This window comes from Oncorhynchus clarkii, chromosome 24, assembly GCF_045791955.1.
Source record: "Oncorhynchus clarkii lewisi isolate Uvic-CL-2024 chromosome 24, UVic_Ocla_1.0, whole genome shotgun sequence".
NCBI classification, from domain to species: Eukaryota; Metazoa; Chordata; class Actinopteri; order Salmoniformes; family Salmonidae; genus Oncorhynchus; species Oncorhynchus clarkii.
Genome location: NC_092170.1, coordinates 13,252,225 through 13,273,568, shown reverse-complemented (window position 1 = coordinate 13,273,568; position 21,344 = coordinate 13,252,225). Strand labels below are relative to the sequence as shown.

Sequence of the window (21,344 nt, the reverse complement as noted above, 5' to 3'; positions counted from 1 at the left end):
TTTTGCAGGCAGTTGTGTTCTTTTGATGAATGTATTAGCAATTTTGACGGTATAATAATTTCGATTAATGTATTTGTGTTTTGAGAAGGGAACAATGTTTTGAAAACACATTTATTGTTTTGCAAAAGGCAACAGTGTTCCTTGTCTTGTGGACTCTTTTGAAAATCGACATCATTGTTCCAAAATAACTTTTGGTTAGAATACAGTTGATTTCCTTTTACCCTTAAAAACTGTAACCACTGAATTGGGTGTGATATTCTTATCCATTGGTCTTCAAATCATTCAATAATTCCTGCCATTGTTTATCTAATCGGGATTAAATAGACAGGAAGTCAAAAGGCACTAGAAACTGTAAAATATGTTGTTAAAAAAATGACCAGAGCTGGGAAGCTTGTTAACAGGGAAGCTTGTTACCATCTCCATGTCTTTGCCCATTTGAGTATTTTAAAATTGAAATAGATATAGATATCCATGAGTTGTATTTATTACTTGTACAGCATCTCTGAAAAGCATGTTTTCCATAGTATTATGATCCCAAAGAGTACATGCCAACATTTTGTATTGTTTAGAATATGTCTGGAGTGTTTCCAAGATAGTTCCTCCATTCAACAGGTTTATTTCCATGCAATATTTCAAGAGGGAAATGTCTTATCTTACCGTTGTCACTGTTGACTGTATTTCAGGGCTGTCTTCGATGTTCACTTGGTTCTAGCTTCAGCAATGGCAATATAAGAGCACAGAAATCTGAGAATCACTGTTGTAGGCTGGGCAGGGCACAAATGAAGAGAGCAGGAGGAAAAATAAGAGGAGTTGGGAGGAGGGGGGGGGGGGGGGAGTTTAAAGAGCTACTGTCCAATCAAGTAGGCTTGAGTTGCATCTTCTCTGAGCAAAAAAACAGGATGTATTGTATTGACATCTAAAGTGGGGTGTGATTGAATACTCTTTCTTGATATCAGCTCAGCAGGTACACTTGTTAACCCATAACAAGGACGTTTGTAATTTCCCCATTGTTAGGTCATGAAGAGTCTTGCTGCTCTTCAAAAGTACTGTTTTTCACAGCGTACTCATATGTCCATAATTCTCAGTATAAGTTTTGATATGTTTCGTGAGCTGTGTTATCAACAACAGGGCTCTATAATATCTGTTTTGTGGGTGTATATGTTTGTGTTCTCGATTGTTATGTTACTCTTTCTCTAAATGGATTTGTGTTTTCGACTACATCTTTCCATGCCTTGTCCACACCATTAGCTCAATAAATTATTAGGAGAAATTCATAATGGAGATTATAGCCAGGACTCATTATGGGTTTGATCAGTACAGGACACATCCCCTTGTTGATGGAATTTAGAGTGAGTGGATTTCCTGGATCCCATTCCCTGATGAGAAATAAAAGAGAACCACGCCTTTATTATTACTACAGGGGTCCATGATGATAACAGATGGAGGAAGAAAAAATATGAAAACTACAGGGGGTCCACGATGATTACAGATGGAGGAAGAGAAAAGATGAGAACTACAGGGGTCCATGATGATAACAGATGGAGGAAGAAAAAAGATGAGAACTACAGGGGGTCCATGATGATTACAGATGGAGGAAGAAAAAAGATGAGAACCTGCAAAATTGAGAAAGAGCATTGGCCCACACACCTTTGTATATTTGGCAACACCGATTAACAGCACATTATATTTGTTAAGATTCAGAGCTGCAATAATTTGTTTCAGAAGGGATAGTTTTTTGATAGCCCTTTGATGTGGTCTAGCACAGTGGTTCTCAACCTCTTTTGTTTACTGTACCCCCAATCACATATTGCACTGCCCATGAGTCTTTCCAAGTACCCCCTATGGATAGGCCAGGTACCTCCATGGGTACTAGTACCCCAGGATGAGACCCACTGTCTTACATAATGCCTTTCACTATTCACCTTGTCTCCTGAGCCTGCACTCTTTTGGACAGGAATTCCAGGTGAAGCTGGTTAAGAGAATGCCAAGTGTGTGCAAAACTGTCAAGGCAAAGGGTGGTTACTTTGAAGAATCTAAAATATATTTTGTTAAACACATTTTTGGTATTACATGTATTCATGTGCTATTTCGTAGTTTTGATGTCTTCACTCATTGCTTGCCATAGTGTGACAAAACTGTCTGGATAAAATGCTCAAGAATAGGGTTATAATGGAAAACTTTAATTCCAGTTACTTATTTTACTTTAGAGCTTAAAATATGTCTCAGGGGTTGCAGGTGTGACCTCTGTGAATGTAATTCTTCTTATAACTGCAGAGGGGTAAATACAATGATAGATAGATACATGTAAGGAATGAATGCTTTAACAAACTGACCAGCATTTAGGTAAAAGGAATATTGACTCAGTTAAATAAAATAATTTATAGTACATGTATAGTATATGGGTCAGCTATAAAAGATGACCAACGATTCTAGATTTAAAATAGGACAGAGGTTTGTTAGATAGGACAGCAGTTTGTTAGACGTCGTAGATCTTGACCACCGCTGGCTTTAGATTTTGTACTGGGAGCTCCTGTATGATGTCCAGGGTGTGGTTGAAAGGTAGGAATAGGGATTGGCCACAATTATTTAAACGCTCTATGCAGAAGTGTAATTTCAGTTTTGCTGACTGAAGGACATTCTACACATATAATTTCAGAGTAGAGATACAGTGGGGCAAAAAAGTATTTAGTCAGCCACCAATTGTGCAAGTTCTCCCACTTAAAAAGATGAGAGAGGCCTGTAATTTTCATCATAGGTACACTTCAACTATGACAGACAAAATTAGAAGAAAAACAATCCAGAAATCACATTGTAGCCCGGGCCCGGGCGGTGTGTTTGGGATCATTGTCATGCTGAAAGACCCAGCCACGTTTCATCTTCAATGCCCTTGCTGATGGAAGGAGGTTTTCACTCAAAATCTCACGATACATGGCCCTATTCATTCTTTCCTTTACACGGATCAGTCGTCCTGGTCCCTTTGCAGAAAAACAGCCCCAAAGCATGATGTTTCCACCCCCATGCTTCACAGTAGGAATGGTGTTCTTTGGATGCAAGTGAGCATTCTTTGTCCTCCAAACACGATGAGTTGAGTTTTTATCAAAAAGTTATATTTTGGTTTCATCTGACCATATGACATTCTCCCAATCTTCTTCTGGATCATCAAAATGCTCTCTAGCAAACTTCAGACGGGCCTGGACATGTACTGGCTTAAGCAGGGGGACACGTCTGGCACTGCAGGATTTGAGTCCCTGGCAGCGTAGTGTGTTACTGATGGTAGGCTTTGTTACTTTGGTCCCAGCTCTCTGCAGGTCATTCACTAGGTCCCCCCGTGTGGTTCTGAGATTTTTGCTCACTGTTCTTGTGATCATTTTGACCCCACGGGGTGAGATCTTGCGTGGAGCCCCAGATTGAGGAAGATTATCAGTGGTCTTGTATGTCTTCCATTTCCTAATAATTGCTCCCACAGTTGATTTCTTCAAACCAAGCTGCTTACCTATTGCAGATTCAGTCTTCCCAGCCTGGTGCAGGTCTACAATTTCGTTTCTGGTGTCCTTTGACAGCTCTTTGGTCTTGGCCATAGTGGAGTTTGGAGTGTGACTGTTTGAGGTTGTGGACAGGTGTCTTTTATACTGATAACAAGTTCAAACAGGTGCCATTAATACAGGTAACGAGTGGAGGACAGAGGAGCCTCTTAAAGAAGAAATGACAGGTCTGTGAGAGCCAGAAATCTTGCTTGTTTGTAGGTGACCAAATTCTTATTTTCCACCTTAATTTGCAAATAAATTCATTAAAAATCCTACAATGTGATTTTCTTTTCTCATTTTCTCTGTCATAGTTGAAGTGTACCTATGATGAAAATGACAGGCCTCTCTCATCTTTTTAAGTGGGAGAACTTGCACAATTGGTGGCTGACTAAATACTTTTTTGCCCCACTGTATGTCACGACAAGTACGTCAAAATATACAGTACCAGTCAAAAGTTTGGACAAACCTACTCATTCAAAAGTTATGCTTTATTTTGTAGAATAATAGTGAAGACAGCAAAACTACGAAATAGCACATGAAAACATGTAGCAGCCAAAAATGTGTTTAACAAAATATATTATAGATTCTTCAAAGTAGCCACCCTTTGCCTTGACAGTTTTGCACACACTTGGCATTCTCTTAACCAGCTTCACCTGGAATTCCTGTCCAAAAGTCTTGAAGGAGGTCCCACATATGCTGAGCACTTGTTGGTTGTTTTTCCTTCACTCTACGGTCCAACTCATCCCAAACCATCTCAATTGGGTTGAGGTCGGGTGTTTGTGGATGCCAGGTCATCTGATACAGCACTCCATCACTCTCCTTTTTGGTCAAATAGCCCTTACACAGCCTGGAGGTGTGTTGGATCATTGTCCTGTTGAAAAACAAATGATAGTCCCAATAGGTGCAAACCCGATGGGATGCCGTATCGCTGCATAATGCTGTGGTAGCCATGCTAGTTAAGTGTGCCTTGAATTCTAAATAAATCAGACAGTGTCACAAGCAAAGTACCCCCTTACCATCACACCTCCTCCTCCATGCTTCACGGTGGGAACCACACATGCAGAGATCATCCATTCACCTACTCTGCGTCTCACAAAGACATGGCGGTTGGAACCAAAAATCTCAAATTTGGACTCATCAGACCAAAGGACAGATTTCCACCGGTCTAATGTCCATTGCTGGTGTTTCTGGGCCCAAGCAAGTCTCTTCTTAGTGGTGTCCTTTACTAGTGGTTTCTTTGCAGCAATTCAACCATGAAGGACTGATTCACAGTCTCCTCTGAACTGTCATCAAGGCAAAGGGTGGCTACATTGAAGAATCTCAAATTTGTTTAGCACTTTTTTGGTTACCACATTATTCCATATGTGTTATTTCATAGTTTTGATGTCTTCACTATTATTCTACAATGTAGAAAATGTAAAAATAAAGAAACACCCTGGAATGAGTAGGTGTGTCCAAACCTTTGACTGGTACTGTATACATTATTTCAAATGAATTCCATTGCGAGTACTATGTACACTGTTTCAAACTGACAGGTGGTTTTAGTCTCACCCCTGTCAAGTACGTTAAAACATGGTCATCTTTAGTATCAACACGATCCACTAACTCCTCAGCTTTGAAGACAAGCCGTTCACTGATTATTCATATTGCATGGACAAAAACGTTCAGTTTCAGAAAGGTTCACAGATGAAAGAGGCAAGAGCTACATGGAAAAGGTCACAGGTAACACCATAAACATATGTTATCAAAATAAAACTCACACTCCCCAAAGTCTCTGTGTCTGCAAACCCAGGCAGCATTTTCAAATCCACTATAATCATATTGGTGGTCAGCTCCTTTCCATGATATCTGTGAAAGAAAAGAGGCCCCTGACATCAAGGTTAGATTTTGACAAGTGCTTGTAATAATCAAATGAATGGATACTTTGATAATTTTCGCCATAAAAAGATCAGATCTGTTTTATTACTGTTACTGATCCAAGCCTAGCTACAAATTAGAAGTGAAATAATCTACATAGGCATAATGAAGCCAAGTGATTTGGGTCAAGTCCATTCTGTTAGACATGTTCCATAATAACACTTTGTAGTGTCATAAATAAACGTATTGAAAGAATGCTTCTGTAAATGTGTCATTCATTCTTACTGAGACTCGAGGTTCAGCGTGACTCTGGGTCTCAAAGAGTTGCTGTTGCAGTCCACCTCTGTCTTCACCTCGATGCTGAGCGTTGTGCTGTCAGTAGGAGTAGGGATGTTGTAGTGGAGCGCCATCTGGGAAAGAGGGAAGAAGTAGTCAGGGGAACAAGGTTGCCTAAAAATAACAATTTTATAAGATAGAAAAACAATAACCATTTCATAAACTAGAAATCAAGCCAGAAAAGATCTTTATGTTTGAAATTCACAGTAATATATACACAACTGGATTGGGAGGAGAGATGTGTTTTCACTGACGTGCACTGAGGCACAAGCACTGCCCTTCACTTCCATTCTGTGTCCTGCAGCGCCCTTTCTTGGTAAAGAGGCTTGTTGTTTTGGTTCACATTAAAGAGGTGCTGTCCCCCACTGGGAGACTGTACTGTCACTGTGCTGGTGCCCTCTCTACTGAACACCCTGGTGGAGTAGAGAGCCAGGGCCTGGAGGGCTACACTCCAACAGATCACAGGTAAATCCGTTCAAAATTAAAGAAAATACCCCATTTACAGAAAGGGTAGATGTTTACATTGATCAGTTACTAGAGTGACTAGCCCAGGTCAGTGGCAATGACAGAGGGGAGGCACTGAGGGAAGCTAGCAGAACGTAGGAGCTGATCTCCACTGCCAGGGAGGCTGAGGTCTCTGAGGAGGTCTGAGTCCAGTGCAGGAGACCCCCTGAGGGACGAGGAGCACACACAAAGACAGAAATCGGAACCAGGGACAGCCACATCATATTTACCTTAATATTTACCTTACGTTGATTGGACTAAATCGCTTTTTGGTTTATTTGACTGGTCATTGTATGAGACTAAGCAGAGGTGATTTGACGATGTTGAAGTGGTGCTGGAATAGTGGAGGCAGCTCCTGTTTTCTTTGTGACTTGCTGTAACTCTGATTCTAAATCAATAGTTGTTTAGTAGTCCGAAAATGTCAGAAACATTAATTTGCTTGATCATTCAACTGTTTGTTACATGCAATATGCTTTGTGGACTTCACTGGACAGAGGTTGCTCTCCAGTTTTGTGATCAAACGAAGGTGTGGTTGAATTGATTTCTCATTGTCTCGGCCTATCACAGTGTCAAGGCATGTGAACTAACTGCTTATAGAGCTAACAACGCAATTATCACAGCATATAAAAGTGGAGGCTTTCTCCTTCAGGAAACCTACGGGAGAAATACAACAAGAGCACATTTTCCATAACCTGTAGGTCGGTAGGACTGGGGTCTGAACAGATAGGTTATAGAGAAGAGCAGAAGCTCTGAACTATAACCTGTAGGGAACACAATATATGGTAGGTTTCTCACTTAAGGGTGGCACAAATGTGATATGGGGGAGGGGAATGAGCAGGGTAAATGCTAATTAAATTCTGTGGTATAAAAACTGTTGTGTTTTTGTGGACATTACTGTAGTACTTACTACATAATACATTTACTACACATAATACTACCCTATTCTACATTAGGACTACGTGCTCAATGAACGAGCAGTAGGGAATTGGTTGGTTCTCCCAGGCTTCTTTTGCTAAATCCAAAATGCCTCTGCATGGTCGCCCGTACAACAACTCGAAGGGGGAGAACCTGGTAGAGGCTTGAGGAACTTGGTGCAGGGCAAACATAAGGTGGGGCAACAGCATGTCCCAATTTTTCCCGTCCTTATCCACAACACATCTTAACATGCTCATGATGGTTTTTATTCAGCCTCTCGCACAGTCCGTCTGTCTGGGGGTGATAAACTGTTCTAATCTGCTATACACTGTATAGTTTACATACAGTTGAAGTCAGAAGTTTACATACACTTAGGTTGGAGTCATTAAAACTCGTTTTTCAACCACTCCACGAATTTCTTGTCAACAAACTATAGTTTTGGCAAGTTGGTTAGGACATCTACTTCGTGCATGACACAAGTCATTTTTCCAACAAATGTTTACAGACAGATTATTTCACTTCTAATTCACTGTATCACAATTCCAGTGGGTCAGAAGTCTACATACACTAAGTTGACTATGCCTTTAAACAGCTTGGAAAATTCCAGAAAATTATGTCATGGCTTTAGAAGCTTCAGATAGGCTAATTGATAACATTTGAGTCAATTGGAGGTGTACCTGTGGATGTATTTCAAGGCCTACCTTCAAACTCAGTGTCTCTTTGTTTGACATCATGAGGAAATAAAAATAAATCAGCCAAGACCCCCGAAAACAGATTGTAGACCTCCACAAGTCTGGTTCATCCTTGGGAGCAATTTCCAAACGCCTGAAGGTACCACGTTCATCTGTACAAACAATAGTACGCAAGTATAAACACCATGGGACCACGCAGCCGTCATACCGCTCAGGAAGGTGACTCGTTCTGTCTCCTAGAGATAAACGTACTTTGGTGCGAAAAGTGCAAATCTATCCCAGAACAACAGCAAAGTACCTTGTGAAAATGCTGGAGGAAACGGGTACAAAAGTATCTATATCCACTATTGGTATATCGACATAACCTGAAAGGCCACTCAGCAAGGAAGAAGCCACTGCTCCAAAACAGCCATAATAAAGCCAGACTAAGGTTTGCAACTGCACATGGGGACAAAGATTGTACTTTTTGGAGAAATGTCCTCTGGTCTGAATAAACAAAATTATAACTGTTTGGCCATAATGACCATTGTTATGTTTGGAGGAAAAAGGGGGAGGCTTGCAAGCCGAAGAACACCATCCCAACCGTGAAGCACAGGCGTGGCAGCATCATGTTATGGGGGTGCTTTGCTGCAGGATGGACTGGTGCACTTCACAAAATAGATGGCAGCATGAGGAAGGACAATTATGTGGATATATTGAAGCAACACCTCAAGACATCAGTCAGGAAGTTAAAGCTTTGTCGCAAATGGGTCTTCCATATGGACAATGACCCCAAGCATCCTTCCAAAGTTGTGGCAAAATGGCTTAAGGACAACAAAGTCAAGGTATTGGAGTTGCTATCACAAAGCCCTGACCTCAATCCTATAGAACATTTGTGGGCAGAACTGAAAAAACATGTGTGAGCAAGGAGGCCTAAAATGTGATGAAAGAAATAAAAGCTGAAATAAATTATTCTCTCTACCATTATTCTGACATTTCACATTCTTAAAATAAAGTGGTGATCCTAACTGACCTAAGACAGGGAATGTTTACTTGGATTAAATGTCAGGAATTGTGAGAAACTGAGTTTAAATGTATTTGGCTCAGTGTATATAAACTTCCAACTTCAACTGTAGGTCTTTCATGAGCCGGGACATGAAGGGAGTGCCTTGGTCTGTTAAAATAGTTGAGGGTAATCCTACTCGCAAAAACATGACCAGCTCCTTGGCTATGCCTTTTGTCGCCATGGTGCGTAATGGAATAGCCTCGGGATATTTGGTTGCGTAGTTCACTACTACGAGGATGTATTGTGTCCTCTGGCTGACCATGGCAGTGGCCCCACTAGGTCCATGGCAATAGTTTTGAATGGGGTTTCTATAATGGGAAGAGATATCAGGGGATTGCGAAAATGTGCCCTGGGGGCCGTACATTGACACCTGTCGCATGACCTGCAATATTTGGCTAAGTCTCTGGTCACCCCCGGCCAGTAGAACAGGGCGAGTACCCGCTCAGCCGTTTTCTCCCATCCTAAATGTCCCCCAAGACATGGGAGAGGGCCAAGTGCAGCACATTGTCTTGATATGACCTCCGTACTACCAATAGTTCAAACTCCCCCTCCCTTCTCCTACATACCCAATATAATAGGCTGTTATGTATGGCAAAATATGGGAAATGTAACTCACCCTCACACCCTCATCCTGTAGCCTCTTCCCATCAATAACTGCCACTTTGTCCACAAGCCTTTGCACCTCCGGATCTCGCTGTTGGGCCGTGCCAAACTGACTCATAAGGTCTTCGTTAAGGGAAACTGTCGGACAGGGTGGGGATCGTTGGTCTCCATGCCAAACCCCGGCCAGGACTCCTCTGGTGTGGACTCTGGGAAGATCTGTCAAAGCAGTTCTCTTTCCTCCTATCCTCGTCTGCCTGGCTGGATCCCTCTTCCCCTTGGCTCTCGATTCCGTGGCACTCTCATCACTGGATGTCTCTTCGAAGACCCGCCGCAGCAATCATGTGGACTCCTCATCCTGCTTCCTGTTCCCCTAGTAGACCGTCTAGTCGCCCCATGTGGTTTACTTTTTCCCCCCGTAGTTTATGGCGGGAAACCAGGTTATGTGCCAGGCCCATGCGGTGCTGTGAGCTCTTCTTCTCTTGTCGGCCCCTCTCATGCTTCTCCGTATTGGTCCACAACCCATGGAAGAGTGGGCAGTCATGACCAAGGAGGACGGGAACTGACAAGGTCGGTGACGTTTTCCATGGGTGTGGTCTTCTTTACTCGAAAGCTGCAGAATGATGCCACTGGATTAAGTACTGACCCACCGTCCAATCCTGTTCTGATGAACATTCTGTTTATTCATAGAACAAGAGACACATTGAGCAGGGCACAACCTTGTGGACTGTTCAGATACAAACATGTTATGTAGGCCAAACATGCCTGTCTCACATGTAGAATAAGGAGTCACGTCAGTTCAATTCATGTCAATTCTATCTGCAATGTTCTACTGAAGGTGGCCCAGATGTGAAGGTGGCCCAGATGTGTTCACATAAAGCTGATATGGATTCTTCTGGTAACTGCCATGTGGAAATGAATGATGACCTACCTAGCTGGTGGAGTCATCGTCTTATCGTGTTGTATTATTTAGTGACAATCATCATAAATTGACAGACTAATAAGGGTCTTACCTCAAGTTACACAATGTTGTACTGTGAAGATCAAGACAAAAGATTGGCTAATGTTTAATGAATAACTCTCATATTCCCAAAAATCAACAGAAAGGGAAAGGGGGATACCTAGTCAGTTGTACAACTGAATGCCTTCAACTGAAATGTGTATTCCGCATTTAGCAAATGTATACAACTATATGAACTAGGCAGGTGATTGTCTTTGTCTCTTCAACATCACAAGTAGCACTGGGACTTTAATGTCAATTCAGTAGATTAACTCAATCTCAGGAAAAACATTCTCATACATTCCAATCTGACCCGTATGAATGGAAAACCCCATGTCCTGTGGTAAATGTTTGAGGACCTTCAAATCAGCCCATACATGTTTACTTACCTCTGCAGACATGCACAGTTTGTTTGCATTGAGTGCTATGCCTCAACTGTTTGTGTAGCCTTATCAAACAGATAACATGAGCTAAAGTTTTGTCCAATATTGTTCAAAACATTTCCCATTCCCAAAGCCTTATTGTTCATGAAAAAATAGAAATATTTACACTATCAATATCCAATGATAATGTCCAGGAGAGGAACAGCTTGTAACATGGGGTATGTTGGTACAAAGTCCAGTGTACATAATCTGAGTGAACCTGCAGTGAATCTTTTTGTCATCTGGACCTTTACTGTCCTGTTTCAAATGTATTTTAGGAGCAACATGTGATGACAGAGCAAACCAGTCCAGCAGACTGTGTACTGGCTCTGTGTAAAATTACCTGTTTGTCCTGGGTTGTCATCGGACTGTAGGGTTTGATCATGACCTTTCTCTCCTCTGTCGATAGAAACGTTTCACCTCGAACCTCCACCTTAAAGTTTTGCACTTGGTCACTCTCCACCTGAGGGGCCTGTCAGTGAGACAATGAACCAATGACATATGATCCAGTGTGGCTTAGTTGGTAAGAACGTGCTGCAACAATGTCAAGGTTGTGAAGATTCAATCACTTCTCCTTTCATCAGTGTGTTTTAAAAATGATTTTTCTTCAGTAGTTAATGTCATCTTTTTTATGTCAAATTTCAGCTTGAATCCCAGAAAAGTTTTGGTAGGCCACCACATTGATATTTCCCATCAAATAAGATAGCATTGCACTAAAATTAAGAGATGCATCACAAAGCTAAGAAGTACTGTATACTCTTATTGGAATGGTTCTGGATGTCGACCAGTGCTGGCTGACCTGAAACTGGAAGCAGCGGTGAAACTCTTGGTCAGAACCCTCTTGGAGAAGAATTTTGCTCTGCTCATCACCAATCAGAGATATGGTCATGACCAGGGTCTCATTGGGCTGCAGAAGACTGGCACAAAGCTTGGCCTCTGAGCCTGCCTGGATCACTGCAAGAATGGCTACCATGTAAACACTACAGAGACCATACACACACAGGAAAATCTGTACAAAATGATAGGGCACCTCTAAACAAGAAACTACAGATGTAATGTAGGATCTTAATTTGACCAGTATTGTCATAGAAAAATTATCCTGTAGCAACAGGATTTGACCGTTTAGTCCATAATGTTGCTTGATCTGTGGTTCCGTTACGAAAAAAACCCATTAAATTCACGTGATCACATCAATGAGAATACTTTACTTTAAAATGCATAATTTACATTAATTCAATTTAAACAGTCATGGTCCAAGTTTTTTGCTGTTCCAGGTTTGTTCCAGGGACGTTCCCAAGACTGTTTTTAGGACGTTCTTAGAACGTTGTGTCATGGTCCTCTTGATGTTTTTGTCTAGTTCAAATCAAATCAAATGCTATTAATCACATGCGCCAAATACAACCTTACACCTTACCTTACAGTGAAATGCTTACTTACGCGCCCTTAACCAACAATGCAGTTTAAAAAAATACAGATAAGAATAAGAGCTAAAAGTAACAAGTAATTAAAGAGCAGCAGTGTAATAACAATAGCGAGACTATGTACAGGGGGGTACCGTTACAGAGTCAATGTGTGGGGGCACCGGTTATTTGAGGTAGTATGTACATGTAGGTAGAGTTATTAAAGTGACTATGCACAGAAGACAACAGAGAGTAGCAGTGGTGTAAAGAGGGTGTGTGTGAGGGGGGGGGGGCACTGTAAATAGTCTGGATGGCCATTTGACTAGATGTTCAGGAGTCTTATGGCTTGGGGGTAGAAGCTGTTTAGAAGCCTTTTGGACCTAGACTTTGCGCTCCGGTACCGTTTGCCGTGCGGTAGCAGAGAGAACAATCTATGACTAGGGTGGCTGGAGTCTTTGACAATTTTTAGGGCTTTCCTCTGATACCGCCTGCTATAGAGGTCCTGGATGGCAGGAAGCTTGACCCCAGTGATGTACTGGGCCGTACGCACTACCCCCTGTAGTGCCTTATGGTCAGAGGCCGAGCAGTTGCCATACCCGGCAGTGATTCAACCAGTCAGGATGCTCTCGATGGTGCAGCTGAAGAACCTTTTGAGGATCTGAAGACCCATGCCAAATATTTTCAGTCTCCTGAGGCGGAATAGGTTTTGTCGTGCACTCTTCACGACTGTCTTGGTGTGCTTGGATCATGTTAGTTTGTTGGTGGTGTGGACACAAAGGAACCTGAAGCTCTCAACCTGCTCCACTGCAGCCCCGTCGATGAGAATGGGGGCGTGCTTGGTCCTCTTTTTCCTGTAGTCCACAATCATCTCCTTTGTCGTGATCACGTTGAGGGAAAGGTTGTTGTCCTGGCACCACACGGCCAGGTCTCTGACCTCCTCCCTATAGGCTGTCTCGTCGTTGATCAGGCCTACATCTGTTGTGTCGTCTGCAAACTTAATGATGGTGTTGGAGTCGTGCCTGGCCATGCAGTTGTGGGTGAACAGGGAGTACAGTAGGGGACTGAGCACGCACCCCTGGGGAGCTCCAGTGTTGAGGATCAGCATGGCAGATGTGTTGCTACCTAACCTCACCAGCTGGGGGCGGCCTGTCAGGAAGTCCAGGATCCAGTTGCAGAGGGAGGTGTTTAGTCCCAGGATCCTTAGATTAGTGATGAGCTTTGAGGGTACTATGATGTTGAACGCTGAGCTGTAGTCAATGAATAGCATTCTCATATAAGTGTTCCTTTTGTCCAGGTGGGAAAGGGCAGTGAGGAGTGCAATCGAGATTGCATCATCTGTGGATCTGTTTGGGTCTATGGGTCTATGGTTTCTGGGATAATGGTGTTGATGTGAGCCATTACCAGCCTTTCAAAGCACTTCATGGCTACGGACGTGAGTGCTACGGGTCTGTAGTCATTTAGGCAGGTTGCCTTTGTGTTCTTGGGCACAGGGACTATGGTGGTCTGCTTGAAACATGTTGGTTTTACAGACTCAATCAGGGACATGTTGAAAATGTCAGTGAAGACACCTGCCAGTCAGCACATGCCCGGAACACACATCCTGGTAATCTGTCTGGCCCCACAGCCTTGTGTATGTTGACCTGTTTAAAGGTCTTACTCACGTCGGCTACAGAGAGCGTGATCACACAGTCGTCCAGAACAGCTGATGCTCTCATGCATGCCTCAGTGTTGCTTGCCTCGAAGTGAGCATAGAAGTGATTTAGCTGTTCTGTTAGGGTCGTGTCACTGGGCAGCTCATGGCTGTGCTTCCCTTTATAGTCTGTAATAGTTTGCAAGCCCTGCCTCATAAAACGAGCGTCGGAGCTGGTGTAGTATGATTCAATCTTAGCCCTGTATTGACGCTTTGCCTGTAAGCTTCCAGGTTAGAGTCCCGTACCTTGAAAGCGGCAGCTCTACCCTTTAGCTCAGTGTGAATGTTGCCTGTAATCCATGGCTTCTGGTCGGGGTATGCACTTACAGTCACTGTGGGGACAACGTCCTCGATGCACTTATTGATAAAGCCAGTGACTGATGTGGTCTACTCCTCAATGCCATCGGAATAATCCCGGAACATGTTCCAGTCTGTGAAAGCAAAACAGTCCTGTAGTTTAGCATCTGCTTCATCTGACCACTTTTTTATTGACCGAGTCACTGGTGCTTCCTGCTTTAAGTTTAGCTTGTAAGCAGGAATCAGGAGGATATATTTGTGGTCGGATTTACCAAATGGAGGGCGAGGGAGAGCTTTGTACGTGTCTCTGTTTGTGGAGTACAGGTGATCTAGAATTGTTTTCCCTCTGATTGCACATTTAACATGTTGATAGAAATTTGGTAGAACCGATTTAAGTTACCCTGCATTAAAGTCTCCGGCTACTAGGAGCGCCTCCTCTGGGTGAGTGGTTTCCTGTTTGCTTATTTCCTTATACAGCTGGCTGAGTGCGGTCTTAGTGCCAGCATCTGTCTGTGGTGGTAAATAAACAGCCACGAAAAGTGTAGCTGAAAACTTTCTAGGCAGGTAGTGTGGCCTGCAATTTATCACAATATACTCTACTTCAGGCAAGCAACATCTAGAGACTTCCTTAGATTTTGTGCACCAGCTGTTGTTTACAAATATGCACAAACCGCCACCCCTCCCATCTTACGGAGTGTGCTGTTCTATCTTGCCGGTGCAGCGTATATCCCGCTACTTGAATATCCATGTCGTCATTCAGCCACGATTCCGTGAAACATAGGATATTACAGTTTATGATGTCCCGTTGGTAGGACATTCGTGATCGTACCTCGTCTAATTTATTGTCCAATGATTGCACGTTGGCGAGTAATATTGACGGTAACGGCAGCTTTCCCACTCTGTGTCCTCTATACCTGCGTCTCCTCCTCTTGCAAATAACGGGGATGTTGGCCATGTCAGATGTTTGGAGAATGTCCTGTGCTTCCTGCTTGTTGAAGAAAAAATCTTTGTCTAATCCGAGGTGAGTGATCGCTGTCCTGATATCCAGAAGCTCTTTTTTTGCCGTAAGATACGGTTGCAGGCCAGGGGAAGCTCGGGCGGGTAGCAGGGAACCAGGAACTGAGGCTGGGGCAAGGGGAGCAGGTCTGGAGCAGAATTCAAGGAAGCAGTAGAGTGGGGGCAGGGAAGCTGGACTGACGAGACGAGGGACTGGAGACAGGGACCAGAGTCAGAGCAGACGGAACTGTAGTGGAGAGAAAAGCAGCATCAGGCTAGGGAAACAGGCACAAGAGGATAACATGATCTATGCAGGAACAAACGGCTTGAACCGCAGACTGACTGAGCAGAGGCTACGGTCTGGCAGCGTGGAAGTGGCAATCACATACACCCACACAGAGAGAGAAAGGGAGAGAGCACTAGGGGAGACACAGGATGAAAATAGTGCCCCCTACCCTACAGAAGTTAGGGAGACACCGGATGAGAAGTAGAGGGCGTGGCAGGAGCAGATGTAACAAAGTCCAACAGGTCATCAGGTGTACTGTGATTCATATAACATTTGTTATGTTCATGGGGAAGGAAAACTGGGGGGGCACAAATTCTATCTGGGGGGTCCATGCCCGGCTTTGCCACCTTGTAGAGTCGGCTCTGGGTACAGTGTTGTTCCCTGAGGTAAAAAAAGTAAAAAGGTACACTATACTGGTACACATATGAACTCGCATGGTACAACCTCAAGTGAATCTTCCAGCAAGACAATATCCCCAAGTACAAATCAAAATCCCCCAAAAAGGGTTAATTGACCACAAAATCTACATTTTGCAATGGCCATCTCAGTCTCCAGAAATCAATCTGTGGTTTCAATTGATAAGGAAAGTCCATAAGCACAGATGAAGGATATCAAGAATCTGGAAACATTCTGTATGGAGGAATGGTCTAAGATACCTCCCAATGTGTTCTCCAATCTCATAAGGCGAGGGTGCTGGATTATTGAAAACAGGGAATCCAATCCTTTTTACCCTTATCTTTTTGAGATGATTGGTATTACTTGTTAAACAAAATATATTTCTCTGAACAATTGTATTAGTATAATATAATTGTTTAAAAAAAAATGCTTACCATATACAGTTGCGAGAAAAAGTATGTGAACCCTTTGGAATGACCTGGATTTCTGCATAAATTAGTCATACAATTTGATCTGATCTTCATCTTAGTCACAACAGTAGACAAACACAGTGTGCTTAAACTAATAACACACAAATTATTGTATTTTTCTTGTCTATATTGAGTACATCATTTAAACGTTCACAGTGTAGGTTGGAAAAAGTATGTGAGTCCTGTCAATGAGAAGAGATTGGAGATGTTGGTTAGAGCTGCCCTGTGCTATAAAAAAATACTCACAAAATGTGAGTTTTCTATTCACAAGAAGCATTGCCTGATGTGAACCACGCCTCGAACAAAAGAGATCCCAGAAGAATTGTTGACTTGCATAAAGCTGGAAAGGGTTACAAAATGATCTCTAAAAGCCTTGATGTTCATCAGTCCACGGTAAGACAAATTGTCTATAAATGGAGAAAGTTCAGCACTGTTGCTACTCTCCCTAGGAGTGGCTGTTCTGCAAAGATGACTGCAAGAGCAAAGGGTAGAATGCTCAATGAGGTTAAGAAGAATCCTAGAGTGTCAGCTAAAAACGTGCAGAAATCTTTGGAACATGCTAACATCTCAGTTGACGAGTCTACGATACGTAAAATACTATACAAGAATGGTGTTCATGGGAGGACACCACGTAAGAAGCCACTGCTTTCCAAAAAAAACCATTGCTGCACGTCTGAATTTTGCAAAAGAGCACCTGGATGTTCAACTGTGCTTCTGGCAAAATATTCTGTGGACAGATGAAACTACAGTGGTGTTGCTTGGAAGGAACACACAACACTATGTGTGGAGAAAAAAGACACTGCGCTCCAACATCAAAACCTCATCCCAACTGTAAAGTATGGTGGAGGGAGCATCATGGTTTGGGGCTGCTTTGCTGCCTCAGAGTCTGGACAGCTTGCTATCATCGACGGAAAAATGAATTCCCAAGTTTATCAAGACATTTTGCAGGAGAATTTAAGGCTATCTGTCCGCCAATTGAAGCTAAACAGAAGTTGGGTGATGCAACAGGACAACGACCCAAAACACAGAAGTAAATCATCAACAGAATGGTTTCAACAGAAGAAAATACACCTTCAGGAGTGGCCCAGTCAGAGTCCTGACCTCAACCCGATTTAAAATGCTGTGGCATGACCTCGAGAGCAGTTCACACCAGACATCCTAAGAATACTGCTGAACTGAAACAGTTTTGTAAAGATGGATCGTCCAACATTTCTCCTGACCGTTGTGCAGGTCTGATCTGCAACTACAGAAAACGTCTGGTTGAGTTTATTGCTGCCAAAGGAGGGTCAACCAGTTTTTAAATCCAAGGATTCACATACTTTTCCCACCCTAAACTGTGAATTTTTACACGGTGTGTTCAATAAAGACATGAAAACGTATAGTTGTTTGTGTGTTGTTAGTTTAAAAAGACTGTCTGTCTAGTGTTGTGACTTAGATGAAGATCAGATCAAATTTTATGACCAATTTATGCAGAAATCCAGGTAATTCCAAAGGGTTCACATACTTTTTCTTGCCACTGTAGCTCAATGTTTGTAATATTTATTTATATTATTTTTATTTATAGTCTATTTTGCTCATCTTTATCAAGAGATCCAATCATTTTTGAACCCACTGTATATTATAAAGGGGCGGCAGGTAGCCTAGTGGATAGAGCGTTGGGTCAGTAACCGAAAGGTAGCAGGGTTGAATCCCCGAGCTGATAAGGTACAAATCTGTCATTCTTCCCCTGAACAAGGCAGTTAAACCACTGTTCCCTGGTAGGCCATCATTGTAAATAAGATGTTCTCAACTGACTTGCCAAGTTAAATATATATATATATTTTTAATATGGACAAAGTAAAAAACAGGCATTGCATGCAAACTATTGAGATGTAATCAGGTCATAGTGCAAGCCAATGTCCTGCACTGTACTGTAAGTATATTGATGGTGCATGTGTAGTCTCCATGCCAGAGAATCTGCCAATCACTGAAAATCACTGTTGTTGACACAAATTGGTCAAACATTCACAAGGCTTTAACTTCAATCATTCAACCTGGCTACACCAGTTCCCCTGCTTGTACTCTACACAGTGCAGTAGGGAAGTCTTGTCAGTAGGAATACTGGGACATAGGCTGACTTGGTGTTTTTTATTTCTCTCATTGAGTCATGGTTCCTTCTGGGCTTCATGTTTGGAGATGGATATTCTTTGCCTGCTTTCACTGGCTTTGTTCCTGTCAAGAAACTCCAAGACCGTAAGTAAATCTGCACAGTCAGTTAGACTTTAGTAATCAGATGTGGCGTCTCGTCCTGAGCAAATTTAGAACTGTTTTTCATCTACCCTTTCTGCAGATATTTGTTCTGTGTATTTCACCTATACGTATAGGCTTTTTAAAAAGGAATCTTTATTTTTTTATCTTAATTATTATTATTTTTTTGGCCCGCCCCCCCTCTTTGGAGGACAAAATAAAGGTGTTTATTGTGTTGTTACATGTACTCTGTACACACATTTTACTTGCATGGCGCCGCAGGAAATGCAGACGAGCATTGTGTTTGACATAAATTAATTGAAAACCTGCACTAACACATATTATGTGTTAGTGCATTGCACTTTTCATGCAACCTCTCTACTTTTGTCCAGATAATTGCGGAATCACATATCAAGCAACATTATGGACATGACATTCAAATCGTGTTGCTGCAGGATTATTTTGCTATAACAATACTTGTGAAATTAAGATCCTACATCTGTAGTTTCTTGTTTAGAGGTGCACTCTCATTTTGTACTGATTTTCCTGTATGTTTGCATGCATATGTTCTCTCTAGGGTTTACATGGTAGCCATTCCTGCAGTGATCCAGGCAGGCTCAGAGGCCAAGCTTTGTGCCAGTCTTCTGCAGCCCAACGAGACCCTGGTCATGACCATATCTCTGATTGTTGATGAGCAGAGCAAAATTCTTCTCCAAGAGAGTTCTGACCAAGAGTTTCACCGCTGCTTCCAGTTTCAGGTCAGCCAGCACTGGTCGACATCCAGAACCATTCCAATAAGAGTACACAGTACTTCTCAGCTTTGTGATGCATCTCTTCATTTTAGTGCAATGCTATCTTATTTGATGGGAAATATCAATGTGGTGGCCTACCAAAACTTTTCTGGGATTCAAGCTAAAATTTGACATAAAAAAGATGACATTAACTACTGAAGAAAAAGCATTTTTAAAACACACTGATGAAAGGAGAAGTGATTGAATCTTCACAACCTTGACATTGTTGCAGCACGTTCTTACCAACTAAGCCACACTGGATCATATGTCATTGGTTCATTGTCTCACTGACAGGCCCCTAAGGTGGAGAGTGACCAAGTGCAAAACTTTAAGGTGGAGGTTCGAGGTGAAACTTTTCTATCGACAGAGGAGAGAAAGGTCATGATCAAACCCTACAGTCCGATGACATTCATCCAAACGGATAAACCCATCTACAACCCAGGAGAAACAGGTAATTTTACACAGAGCCAGTGACCTACACAATTAGTCTCCTTGCTAAGAAACAGGACAATTAGGTGGGAGCATGTTTCTATGATGGTTTGCTCTGTCATCCCAGAGACACTTGAAACAGCACCATCAGGTGCAGATCAAGAACAAATCCGCTGTGGGTTCACTCAGAATATGTACACAGGCATTTGAGCCAACATATCACATGTTACAAACTGTTCTTCTCCTGGACATTATCCGTTGATTCCAATTGGCTCATTCATCACTCCTACTCTCCCCTGTAACTATTCCCCAGGTCGTTGCGGTAAATGAGAATGTGTTCTCAGTCAACTTATATTGACAGTGTAAATATTTTCAGCAAACTCAGTAACTGCAATTGATTGAATTGGGGCCTTAGTACCAACAGTGTAAAATACTATCCAGAGTAGCTGTCAAAAGTTTGTCTTACAAAATTCTGGTAACTTTCACAAAAATCCCAGGTTTTACAGAAATCCTGGTTGAAAGATTCCTGGAATCTGGGAATCCTTCAACAGGGATTTCTGGAGAATCTGGGAAATTTAGCTAAATTATGCTTCTAAATTTCTCATTGAGTGCTTGTCTTTGTCTTTTCATTGTCTTTTTACAGTGCAGTTTAGAGTGATCACCTTGGATACCAATTTTAGCCCTGTCAATCAGCTGGTGAGTCTTGAAAATGATTGAATATTGAAAACAATGACATCTATTTCATCTTCATTTGGATCAGTATCTCAACTACTTAAAAAAAAATGACAAATACAGAAGAATCTCAAGGATTGTTTCACATTACTGGCTGATAGATGTAGCAATCAGGTATCATGTAACACTATGTATGATATTGTCCAACCAACTCAACTCTACGGCCTTGTGGTTAGTGTCCTCCTTGAGAATGGAAGATTTAGGGTGTCAAGCCTTACCAAAGAACGGGATCAGATGCCTCTCTACTTGGCACTGAACATTAAGGAGATGGATTGAGGTTAATGCCCAGCAATAGACTAGCATCCTGTCCAGGCTCCTTCACTCTACAGAAACAGGACATAGGCTCCTGCCTTATGGACAGGGACAAGGCTTATGATGGACAATATACTGTAAATGATTATTTTAATTCAGTAATCAGCTAGCCACAACATGTTATACACATCTCGTTAGTACTCCATGAACAATAAGACTTTGGAAATGGGAAATGTTTTGAACAACTATGGGGCAAAATCCAAATCTTTAGGCCATGTTTGTTTGATAAGGCTACACAAACATTTGAGACCCATAGCACTCAGTGCAAAGGTTCTGCAGAGGTTCTCTAAATAAACCTGCGTGTGTGTATTTTAGGGTCCTCAAACATTCACCACAGGACATGGGATTTTCAATTAATTTACTGTAGGTCAGATTGGAATGTATGGGATTTTTTTCCTGAGATTGAATTAATCTACTGAATTTA

The 21,344-nt window shown here is 42.2% G+C and overlaps 1 protein-coding gene and 1 pseudogene across 3 annotated transcripts in view; one reads left to right on the top strand and one right to left on the bottom strand.

Moving 5' to 3' along the window:
- Positions 1–2,476: 2,476 nt before the first annotated feature.
- On the bottom strand, positions 2,477–9,594 carry LOC139382245 (murinoglobulin-2-like; annotated as a pseudogene).
- An 8,578-nt stretch (positions 9,595–18,172) lies between these two features.
- LOC139382327 (alpha-2-macroglobulin-like) overlaps positions 18,173–21,344 on the top strand; it is a 563,422-nt gene continuing 560,250 nt past the window's right edge. The window contains exons 1-4 of one of the 3 annotated variants that reach the window (XM_071126260.1): positions 18,173–18,662; positions 19,234–19,414; positions 19,742–19,898; positions 20,520–20,572. In XM_071126260.1, the coding sequence (XP_070982361.1) occupies positions 18,577–18,662; positions 19,234–19,414; positions 19,742–19,898; positions 20,520–20,572 (477 nt within the window). In that variant the 5' untranslated portion in view covers positions 18,173–18,576. The remainder of the gene's footprint in view (positions 18,663–19,233; positions 19,415–19,741; positions 19,899–20,519; positions 20,573–21,344) is intronic. The other 2 variants (XM_071126261.1, XR_011628628.1) reach the window with 2 other exon arrangements.